Source organism: Xenopus laevis, chromosome 3S (genome assembly GCF_017654675.1).
Source record: "Xenopus laevis strain J_2021 chromosome 3S, Xenopus_laevis_v10.1, whole genome shotgun sequence".
NCBI lineage: Eukaryota > Metazoa > Chordata > Amphibia > Anura > Pipidae > Xenopus > Xenopus laevis.
The window spans coordinates 3,889,777-3,901,886 of NC_054376.1; the positions used below are offsets into that span (position 1 = coordinate 3,889,777).

At 43.4% G+C, this 12,110-nt stretch overlaps 1 protein-coding gene across 2 annotated transcripts in view; it reads right to left on the reverse strand.

Moving 5' to 3' along the window:
• agbl3.S (AGBL carboxypeptidase 3 S homeolog) overlaps window positions 1-12,110 on the reverse strand; it is a 35,159-nt gene continuing 23,049 nt past the window's right edge. Inside the window, exons 9-22 of one of the 2 annotated variants that reach the window (XM_041587892.1) lie at window positions 10,822-10,948; window positions 10,556-10,656; window positions 10,279-10,394; window positions 9,209-9,275; window positions 8,892-8,978; window positions 8,411-8,461; window positions 5,251-5,367; window positions 4,969-5,022; window positions 4,699-4,753; window positions 4,303-4,476; window positions 3,629-3,677; window positions 2,398-2,567; window positions 2,014-2,233; window positions 1-435 (exon numbers count right to left, since the gene is read on the reverse strand). In XM_041587892.1, coding sequence (XP_041443826.1) covers window positions 159-435; window positions 2,014-2,233; window positions 2,398-2,567; window positions 3,629-3,677; window positions 4,303-4,476; window positions 4,699-4,753; window positions 4,969-5,022; window positions 5,251-5,367; window positions 8,411-8,461; window positions 8,892-8,978; window positions 9,209-9,275; window positions 10,279-10,394; window positions 10,556-10,656; window positions 10,822-10,948 — 1,665 coding nt within the window. In that variant the 3' untranslated portion in view covers window positions 1-158. The remainder of the gene's footprint in view (window positions 436-2,013; window positions 2,234-2,397; window positions 2,568-3,628; window positions 3,678-4,302; window positions 4,477-4,698; window positions 4,754-4,968; window positions 5,023-5,250; window positions 5,368-8,410; window positions 8,462-8,891; window positions 8,979-9,208; window positions 9,276-10,278; window positions 10,395-10,555; window positions 10,657-10,821; window positions 10,949-12,110) is intronic. The other variant, XM_041587893.1, reaches the window with a different exon arrangement.

Genomic DNA, 12,110 nt, shown 5'->3' on the forward strand with positions numbered 1-12,110 from the left:
GCAGATGTGAACCTTTTATTGTCATTATAGGTTTGGTTTGCCTTTAAATAAACAATATAGAGATTTCAGAACCAACTTAAAAATAACAAAATCAATCATTAAAGTGAAAAGTGTTGAACGGGATAAAAAAAAAAAAAATGTAACAGGGGGTTTTCTGGTTATTGCTGAGAGTACAATGGTCCCGCTGCGTCACCTGACTCCAGGCCAATCAGAATGTTTTTCCACGTGCTCCGAACTGCTCCGCCCCTTTGGTTCTCTTTAACTGCCTCCTGGCAGTTGGTACTGGGGCACAGAACATTCCCCAGGGTTCCCCTCTGAACTGGCACCCGCTTAGCTCCACCTTTAGGCTGGCAGGGGGCAGGGAGGGCGGGGCTACTGGAAGACTTCAACGTGTCAGAGCGAAACATCATTTTGGGCAAAATGGTCCGTTTTTGTCTGTGAGGAAGAGGAGGAGTCAGTGCTGGTGAATGGGCCGGTGTGTGGAGCCATATATGAGCCTTTATGTTAACCTACAGAACTTACCTCGTCAGTATTCATGTAATAATAACATTGTATCTGTTGTTTCTTTGGAAACCTGACCATTTAGTAAATTATCCAACCAATCAGCAGTCCATTCTGCAAAATACCAATTCATTCATCCAGCTGCCCATTCATAACAACCAACAAATTGCCCTTTTGTGCATGCAACCCTCAAACCCCTTTTACCCATCCCTTCATCCAATCATCTCCCCATCCTAGTATGCACCCATCTAACCAACTAGTCATCCTTTCTCATGCATCCAAACAACTATCCAATGAATCATCAATGCACTTACAATACAAGATATCCATCCTTCCAGCCAATAATTTCTCCGTCCTACTATCCACCCCTCATCCATGCACCCATCAAACCGACTATCCACTCCATCATCCAATCATCTCCCATTCTACAATCCACCCCTCATCCATGCACCTATCAAACCAACTATCCTCTCCTTCATCCAATCATCTCCCACTCTACTATCCACCCTTCATCCATGCACCCATCAAACTGACTACCCACTCTATCATCCAATCATCTCCCGCTCTACTATCCACTCCTCATCCATGCACCCATCAAACCGACTATCCACTCCATCATCCAATCATCTCCCACTCTACTATCCACTCCTCATCCATGCACCCATCAAACCGACTATCCACTCCATCATCCAATCATCTCCCACTCTACTATCCACCCTTCACCAATGCACCCATCAAACCAACTATCCACTCCATCATCCAATCATCTCCCACTCTACTATCCACCCTTCATCCATGCACCCATCAGACTATCCACTCCATCATCCAATCATCTCCCACTCTACTATCCACCCTCATCCATGCACCCATCAAACCAACTATCCACTCCTTCATCAGTTCAACCTTTATCCATGCACCTGCCTAACCAAATATCCAAGAAATCGTTCACGAGGCCACCCAAGCACTCGTCCATCCAACTATTCCTCATCTGATGCATGTCTACATGACAAATGGGCAGATTCAATTGAGTGAGAAAAAGTTATCTCCTGGTTTATCACGTGAAAACTCATGGCTGAGATTCAATTTGAGGAGAAAAAAAAACAACTTTTCTCTAAATTCAGTCCCAGTTTTTTCCCCATAGACTTGAGTTTTCACGTGATAAACAGTTTGATAAGTTTTTCTAAATGGAATTTTATCTCGTCCATGAGTTTTCACGTGATGAACCTTTTTCTCTCTGAATTGAATCTGGGCCATAGTGTCTAACCAACTATCAATAGATTCATCTATAAACCCTTGTCCAACTAACCAGTTATCCGATCACCCGTGCACCCTTCCTACCAACTAATCATCCATGCACCCACCCAACCATGCATCTAATCTTCCATGCACTTGTTCATCATCCATGCACCCATCTATCCATCCCTTTATCCAATCGCCTCTCCAACCAACTGCCAACTCTCAATCTAAGTGCCAGTTAGCCTGTGATATGAATGAGGGGCTATAGGGAAATACCTTTGCTCAGCGTTGGCTTTGGGCTGCAGCAGGTTTGGCTCACATATGCCACTGAATACTGTTCCCCTGTTGGTGGGTATGAGAGGGAGGGACAGGGCTTCCATTGCCCCCACATGGCTTCCTCTCCCCCCCCGCTCCATGCTGCTCGGTGGGGCTGAACTACACACCAGTTTCTCTTTAGCGCTAAGGAGGGAATCGACCCCTTGATGCCCCGGGGAACCTGTAACAAAAACAAATGGAGCCTGACCAACTGAATGTAGATTAAAAATCTTTCTACAAGTTAAAGGGGAAATTAACCATAAATTAATTATAATATGGGGCAAACAGAGGTACAAGTCATTTTCTGTCACTTGTAGTAAATAAACAGCAGCTCCTCCTACTTACTCGGGAAATCAGGAACCTTGAAGGTCTCCATGGGCTTCTCTGGAGCGGAAAAGGCCAAACCATTTGCTTTTTGGGGCAGCACCAAGTCGCAGCTAACGGGATCATAGAGCAGAAAAGTAGTAGTACGGTCCAAATCTGGAGCCATGTCTCCAATCCAAAGGCTGCTGATCCTGATAGAGACACGTTGTTTATTTCTATGAGCCAGATGTTTAAAGGGAACATAAACCTTCCTCGCTCTCTTACTCCCCCCAGTGGCACAGAGAAGACATCACAACGGTGCTCAGTGCAGAGACTGAAATTATTTATCAATTTACCATGTTTCCCAGAAAGAATCCTCAATTTAAAGGGGAAGTTAAAGCATTGGCAGAAAAATAAAACTGTAGTGCAACTACAACTTGTAGTTGTAAATATATTTAGGTAATGGATGATACTCTTAACTCACAACTTCCAATTTATCGACTTGATTAGAACGTAGGTTCTTTTATCTAAAAATGGTAGAATCAATTCTATTTATTCTTCCAAAAACAACAACCACCGGAGTTAAAAGATGAATAAATAACCAACTATAAAATACCACCAATCTATATTCAACCTTCAATGAATTCCATTAAAGTGCCTGTGCTATTAAATCAATTCATTCTACTTAAGGCTCAATTAATTAATGCCTTTTAAAGTAATATTTATATGGAATCAATTAATAACCATATAAATGTGCTGATATGAATCACTAGCAATTCATCAAATATCTTTTTTAAATCAGTTGCCAATAAATAAATTGATAGATTCTGCTAAAAGGGTAGTCATTTTATACACGAATCCAATAAATTCTAGATAATTAATTATCAGTTAATAAAGTGCCGATTAAATATAAGTTTGTGGTGTCCCAGGGCCGAACCCCACGAATCCTTTGCAAAATTTTTGGTTGAGTACCGAACTGAATCCTTATTTGCATATGCAAATGAGGGATAGGAAAGGGAAAAGTTTTTTAACTTCCTTGTTTTGTGACAAAAAGTCCCGCGATTTCCCTCCCTGTCCCTATTTTGCGTATGCATATTAGGATTTGGTTTGGCTGGGCAGAAGGATTTGGCTGAATCAGAATCCCGAAGCATTCGGTGCATCCCTAGTAAGAACAGGTGAGGGTTGCAGGTTGGACTTTCCTAATCGAAGTCACTGCCCGCTCTTCAGATAGAGACCCCTGTTTCTCTATCCCCAAATCTGGGCGTGGACTTACCTTGACTGCTTTTCTCTGCTGTATATGGAATCAGGAGCAGGATCGTTCCCTAAATAAAAATAAAATCTCAGTTATATCACTGGGTGATAAGAGTCCTGCGTGGGTCCATTTTTTGGAACACATACCCGCAACCGGGACTCGCATTCTTACCCGTTTGGACCCACAACCTGAACCGCAGGTACCTTATCCGCAACCCGGACCCCCGACCATCAGGAAATTGACGTAAACTGGAAGTGACATCATTGGAAGTAGGCGTGATCAGAAAAAAAGGAGTAAAAATCGCTATTGAGGCGCAGTCCTTCCTGCTGAAACTCTGTGACTCCGCCCTGAAAATGTCATCATCCCGCCCCTGGACCGACACAACCCCACCCCTCTCTGGCAACCCTAAATGAGGGTAGGATTTTCAGGTGGGCTATAGATTCGGGTCTGTCTATATTTTAGTCCTTTTAATTTTTTTTACAAAACGTATTTCTGCCCCGCCCACTTTTGATGAAGTCACTTCCGGTTTGCAGCAACATCACTTCCTGTTTGATGGTGGTCAGCGGGTTGCAGATAAGGCAGTTGCGGGTCGGGTAGCGGATCAAAGTTGGTAAATATGAGGGTTGCGGTTCGGGTCTTCGAAATTGGTTCCGCACAGTGCTCTACCCTGTTGCCCCGCCCATGTGGTGTCTCACCCGACTGATTCACAGCTCCTCCCACTCCTGAATCCTGATCGATCCCGGAGTTGGGGATGTTGGATAGAGCAGCTGAGCCATTGGGGTAACAAATCTGCTGAAGGCTGTTGGGGTGCGGGGGCTTCTGGGACAAGAGGCGCTTCAACAATGGCGGGGGTCTGCTCCAGCCAAATCCTGGGGGCACAATGTACTCACAGTTTATCACAGATGCAAAAGTATTTGCCCCCTGCTGCACAGTTGAACTTCTGAGCTCTGCTCTGCCACCTACTGGTCATGTTCAGAACTGTCATATTACCCTGGGAGATCTGTATAGGATTCTTTCCACAAGGTGCTGGGAGTTGTAGTTCAAGTGTATCAATATCTATGGCTACTCGATAACAGTCCCACGGTACTCACCACTCATAGTGTTGGAAATGTCCTTTATGCCTTCGTCCCTGAGACACGCGTGGGACTGAAAGAGAGAGGAAAACTATCGTTATGCGCCCACTCCAGTTCTGTTAATCATTCAGCTTCTGCTATATTGTTTGTGGAGTCAGAACCAGCAGTGCAGAGAAGAGAAACAAACAGACAATGCTTTCAATAGAAGGATACATATACAAAGACATAGACGGTGATGTGATTTCCCTTGCCGGGAATCGGGAGGAGAGAAATGAATCAGTCTCTCACCTTCGTGGAAATGACTTGCCCGTCAGGACTGAAGACCAGATACACCACCGACAGCTTTTCAGAGAGAGAAATAAATGGAAGAATTAGAAGAAATGAACCCAGTTCCGACTCTTACTTCATTCATATTAACAGCACACATATCCCTTAATATCTTGGAATAAAAAATAAAATAAATAATCAATGTTAATTACAAAAGTTATCATCAATTTTACATTCACTTGTTTTATAGGTTTACTTATCCTTTAATCCCAAAAAACCCACAGCTGAAACCTTGGGCCAAACCTTTTTGTTATCCGGAATCTGGAAGAAATCTTCTCTGGGAATCTTGGGAGCAGAAGTCCTGATCTTCGCGGGCGTTTTCTGTAACTCAGTCGCCGTCTGCAGCTCAGCCAATCGCATCTAAGGAGACGCAGGTATTTCATTAACTCCCGGACATGATCCAGCAAGTATATATATATATATATATCTATCTATCTATACAGACTGCAGAACAAACTCACAGCATCAAACATATTTAATGGGTATCATTTCCCATGTATGGCTTCCTACTTGTGGGCTGAGCCCTGCATTTTCCTGCATAGCGACAGGATTCTTCTTTCTGAAAGAGCTGAACTAGTTTTACTAGTAATTAATCTGCTATAGGCAGTAATGCAGTGTGATAGAGCAAGGGTTATATGTATTTGAAGGGATACTGTCATGGGAAAACATGTTTTTTTCAAAACACATCAGTTAATAGTGCTGCTCCAGCAGAATTCTGCACTGAAATCCATTTCTCAAAAGAGAAAACTGATCTTTTGAGATTTAATTTTGAAATCTAACATGGGGCTAGATATATTTTCAGTTTCCCAGCTGCCCCAGTCATGTGACTTGTGCCTGCACTTTAGGATGGAACTGCTTTCTGGCAGGCTGTTGTTTCCCCTACTCAATGTTACTAAATGTGTCTCAGTGGGACCTGGATTTTACCATTGAGTGTTGTTCTTAGATCTACCAGGCAGCTGTTATCTTGTGTTAGGGCTTATGTTAGGGAGCTGCTATCTGGTTACCTTCCCATTGTTCCGCTGGGGGGGGGGAAGGGAGGGCGTGATATCAGTCCAACTTGCAGTACAGCAGTAAAGAGTGATTGAAGTTTATCAGAGCACAAGTCACATGACTGGGGGCAGCTGGGAAACTGACAATATGTCTAGCCCCATGTCAGATTTCAAAATTGAATATATAAAAATCTGTTTGCTCTTTTGAGAAATGGATTTCAGTGCAGAATTCTGCTGGAGCAGCACTATTAACTAGGGATGCACCGGATCCAGCATTCAGTTCAGGATTCGGCCATTTTCAGCAAGATTCGGCCAAATCCTTGTGTCTAGCCAAACCGAAACCGAATTCACATATGCAAATTAGGGGCGGGAAGGGAAGTCACGACTTTTCACACAAAATAAGGATGTAAAACAAAAATGTCCCACTTTTTCTCCTTCCTGCCCCTAATTTGCATATGCAAATTAGGATTCAGATTCAGTTTTCAGACAAATCTTTCACAAAGGATTTGGGGATTCGGCTGAATCCCAAATAGTAGATTCGGTGCATCATTGCTATTAACTGATGCATTTTGAAAATAACATGTTTTCCCATGACAGTTTCCCTTTAAATCCTAGAACACGAGAGTAAAGTTACTGTAGCTACAAAGAAAGAGATCATTGTTGCCTATGGGACAGAACACACTACTTGGCCCCATACAAACAATAAAGCCTTTACTCGTGGCAGTTACAAGTAGTAGCTACTACATAAAGCACACAAGCCGGTAGAAAAGGGGGCCGCATATTGGGATGTTGGCTGGAGGGCACACAAGCTGCATCTTTCCCATCAACCAATGGAAAGCTATAAAGCCTAGAGACACACGCTACTGTCAGGCAGCACCGCATTCTGTAACGTTACTCGGTGTAAATCTGAATGCGCCCAAAGTTGCGATGTGGCTGCTCCTGTGTCCCGTTCCCTTGGTGCTCTTTGTTGGGTGAGAATCTTTGCCTTTAAGATCAGCAAAAACAGCATCAAGAATATTTCAGCAGCTTCATTATAAGTAATAAACTCTGCTTGGGGGTGGGGCACCTAAATTTCCCAGGCACCACCTGCACAGACAGACACTCCGTCTGGTTTTGTTATGAACAGGTGGAGCTATGGGACATTTATCTAAGAAATTGAAGCTTACAACAGGAGGAGCAGGAAGTCTGTGACTCAAGTAGAGGGTGGGGCTAGAACATTTTGATGGCAGCTTACGGGGAAGGGTCAGCAAAGCTTAAAATCAGATATTACCTTAAAGGGTTGGACATTTATCTAAGAAAGATACAGGGGCGATCCTGGCCCCTCCGCTGCCTGAGGCAGCAGCAGTTGCTGCTGCCCCCCCTGCCCCGGAAATTCGCTCTTAAAGTACCAGGTGCAGCATTTTTGCCGCCCCTGGTACCTAGTGGGGTGCTGCCGCCTGAGGCGACAGCCTCAACTCGCCTCATTGGCAAAGCACCCCTGGAAAGATATCAACTTACAGGGGGTGGAGCAAGAAGTCTGTGACTCAAGCAGAAGGTGGGGCTTGAACATTTTGATGGCAGCTTACAGGGGGAGGATCAGGAATGCTTAAAATCAGATCTTAGCTTAAAGGGTTGGACATTTATCTAAGAAAGATAGCTTACAGGGGGTGGAGCAAGAAGTCTGTGACTCAAGCCGAAGGTGGGGCTTGAACATTTTGATGGCAGTTTACAGGGGGAGGATCAGGAAAGCTTAAAATCTGATATTACCATAAAGGGATGGTTTACCTTTGAGTTAACTTTTATTATGTTATAGAATGGCCAATTCTAAGCAACTTTTCAATTGGTCTTCATTATTTATTTTTCTATCATTATTTACTTTTTCTTCTGACTCTTACCAGCTTTCAAATGGGGGTCACTGACCCCATCTAAAAAACAAATGCTCTGTAAGGCTATTAATGTATTGTTATTGCTACTTTTTATCCCTATTCATATTCCAGTCTCTTATTCAAATCAGTGCATGGTTGCTAGGGGAATTTGGACCCTAGCAACCAGATTGCTGAAATAGCAAACTGGAGAGCTACTGGATAAAAAGCTAAGTAACTTAAAAACCACAAATAATAAAAATGAAAACCAGAATATCCCTCTCTACATCATGCTAACAGTTAATTTAAAGGTGAACAACCCCTTTAATGACTATCCTGCATTAGGAATATATATATATATATATATATATATCAGTAGGAATTGCCTTTAAGTACCAGATGGTCAGATAATTGGCTGCAAATGAAGAGACACCACAAGAGCTGACGCATTACTTCACCCATTAGGGTCCGTAACAAATGATATATATGGAACAAACAGTATAAAATATGGTCATTGCAGGGGGATTCCATGTGAGATTTCAATCAGCAGAACAAGAAGAAATCGATCCTTACGGCAATTTCGCTTATCCGGCGCTCAGCTCTCCTCGTTTCTCGCTTGGCATCCTGGGTAAGATAAATAGCACAGTCAATTCACTATTAACATTCTGTTTCTGATTGGTGCAGAATAACTGAATACTTTGGGGCCAATTATCCTGGGCGGATTGTTGCAGTTATGTATTGATTAGTGTTACTAGTCAATATGGCTGCTAATAATGTGAAATCCTCAGCTGCTACACTAACACTGCCCAATCGCTTTGTATTCATTTATTTCTTTGCTCAGAACTGCAGCAGCTATGTGGTTGCTATGGTCCAGTTTACCCTGACAACCAGGCAGTGGTGTGAATGAGAGACTGGGAGATGAATAGGAGAGGGGCTCAATAGAAATCGAAGGAATAAAAAGTAAAAATAACAATAAAATTATTTATAGCAATAGGTTTTTGGCTGCCGGGGTCAGTGACCCCCCCAAGCTGGAAAGAGACAGAATCCTTCACACCTGTTTTTCTTGCTTTAGGTTTAACTGACGACTCCTTTGTAAGTTTCTCTCCTTTTTTGTCTTCAGAAGCTTCTTCATGGGTTTCATCTAAAACACAGAGAATAAAGAGTTAACCCTTCTGTATAACGGGGTACAGTGCCCAGCAGCTCCATGCGGGGGGCACATCACTAAAACTTGTATCACAGCTGGAATTGCTGTTTAATCCCATTAGAATTTAATCCCCAAGAATAAAGGTCAAACAGATGAGGACAAAGACTTCCTTGATCAAAGCTCCTCCGTTCACTGATTTAACGTGATTTTTTTGGCTGAAGTTTCACCTTTAAAGCCATTTCCATGAGGTGAGCGGGGGGTGCATTGGAGTCAGAGCTGTCAGAACCATCAGTACTGAAAAACAATGAGATTTCCATCAACTACCAACAGCTCACAGGCCCAACATAGACTAGATATACACCAGCTCATTGGTTAGTCATGCAGTCATACATGCTCTCAGTGACTTCTAATATCCTTATCATTTACAGTAGGGGGTACATTATCCCTTATAATACATGAGTGATACTCAGAGTTCCCTGTATAACTCAGCCTGCAGCCTTGTGCCTTTATATGGTCACAGAACAACCCCTCAATGACTCCTAATATCCTTATCATTTATAGTAGGGGGCACATTATCCTTTATAATACAAAAATTATATTCAAAGTTCCCTGCATAACTCAACCTGCAGCCTTGCGCCTTTATATAGTCACAGAACAACCCCTCAGTGACTTCTAATATCCTTATCATTTACAGTAGGGGGTACATTATCCCTTATAATACATGAGTGATACTCAGAGTTCCCTGTATAACTCAGCCTGCAGCCTTGTGTCTTTATATGGTCACAGAACAACCCCTCAGTGACTTCTAATATCCTTATCATTTACAGTAGGGGGTACATTATCCCTTATAATACATGAGTCATACTCAGAGTTCCCTGTATAACTCAGCCTGCAGCCTTGTGCCTTTATATGGTCACAGAACAACCCCTCAGTGACTTCTAATATCCTTATCATTTACAGTAGGGGGTACATTATCCCTTATAATACATGAGTGATCAGGTCCGGACTGAGAAATAAAATAGGCCCTGGCATTTCAGGTACATAGAGGCCCAATCAGCCCACAGAGAGGCTCAAACAGCCCCCACCAGCCCACTAAATTCTGGCTTTCTATGGCACCTTATAGCAGCCCCTCTGGCATTTGCCAGAACCCACAGATTGCCAGTCCGGGCCTGTGAGTGATACTCAGATTTCCCTGTATAACTAAACGTCTGATTTACACATAGGTGGGTGCAGTTTAAAGGGATAGTGACTAGTCAACCTGTAGTCGTGTCCTTACAATAAGCCCGATTCGACTCACCTGGAATCCAGATCCGTGAGGATATCATCCAGCAAGGATTGGGGGTGAAGTTGGCCACTCCTGGCTTTTATTTGCAGCCTCATCATTTCCTCCAGTTCTTTTAGGAAGACAAAGTGCTAGAAATACACCAGAGAGACTGTCAGTACAAACCTAAGTGTAAAGCAGTGCTTGTCTGACCCTTCGGGTTCTGACTCTTGAATCAATGTAGCAGAAGTCATCTCTTCTCCAGGTCTGACATGACATTTATGTTGTTAGTAAGTAGGTTCAGGAGTCTTACCTTGCTCTGATCGGGGTCGCAGTTATCCAACAGAGTATCGCAGAAATGATACCCCACGGACTCCAGATCTTTTGTACTGAAATGGGTTCCGCAGCGCCCACCTTTAAAGAGGAAATAACATTTATCATTCGAAAAGATTCACACACATTAAGGATGATGGGTAAGTGGGTGGAGCTTGTTTAATGAAATCAATGAGCCACGCCCCTTATACAGTATAAACGTAGGAGTAAGATTTAGGTACAGTGTAACACGGAGAGTCCTCTTACCTAGGGTTGAACCACAGTATGTCGCCTCTAAGGTGTAACTGTTCTGGATTCCCATTTTCCACATCACTACTCGTCCTGTTCCCTCCTTACTCTTCTGCACCTTGAATTTACAGCTTGAGAAAGAAAACTGATAGGGCAACAATAAGTGGTCTCACTGGTGAGGGTTGTTATGAGCACAACAAGCATTTTACTCTCTTGTACCCCATAGCTCACCCTTACTAACACTGAAGCTTCCTACAAACGATCCCACTGTTACTATAGGCACCATCTCTCCCTACTATACCTGCTATCCCACAGTCACACTCACTTCCCAGAGACTATTATCCACTGTTACTATAGGCACCATCTCTCCCTACTATACCTGCTATCCCACAGTCACACTCCCTTCCCAGAGACTATTATCCACTGTTACTATAGACACCATCTCTCCCTACTATACCTGCTATCCCACAGTCACACTCCCTTCCCAGAGACTATTATCCACTGTTACTATAGGCACCATCTCTCCCTACTATACCTGCTATCCCACAGTCACACTCCCTTCCCAGAGACTATTAACCACTGTTACTATAGGCACCATCTCTCCCTACTATACCTGCTATCCCACAGTCACACTCCCTTCCCAGAGACTATTATCCACTGTTACTATAGGCACCATCTCTCCCTACTATACCTGCTATCCCACAGTCACACTCCCTTCCCAGAGACTATTATCCACTGTTACTATAGGCACCATCTCTCCCTACTATACCTGCTATCCCACAGTCACACTCCCTTCCCAGAGACTATTATCCACTGTTACTATAGACACCATCTCTCCCTACTATACCTGCTATCCCACAGTCACACTCCCTTCCCAGAGACTATTATCCACTGTTACTATAGGCACCATCTCTCCCTACTATACCTGCTATCCCACAGTCACACTCCCTTCCCAGAGACTATTATCCACTGTTACTATAGACACATCTCTCCCTACTATACCTGCTATCCCACAGTCACACTCCCTTCCAGAGACTATTATCCACTGTTACTATAGACACCATCTCTCCCTACTATACCTGCTATCCCACAGTCACACTCCCTTCCCAGAGACTATTATCCACTGTTACTATAGACACCATCTCTCCCTACTATACCTGCTATCCCACAGTCACACTCCTTTCCCAGAGACTATTATCCACTGTTACTATAGGCACCATCTCTCCCTACTATACCTGCTATCCCACAGTCACACTCCTTTCCCAGAGACTATTATCCACTGTTACTATAGGCACCATCTCTCCCTA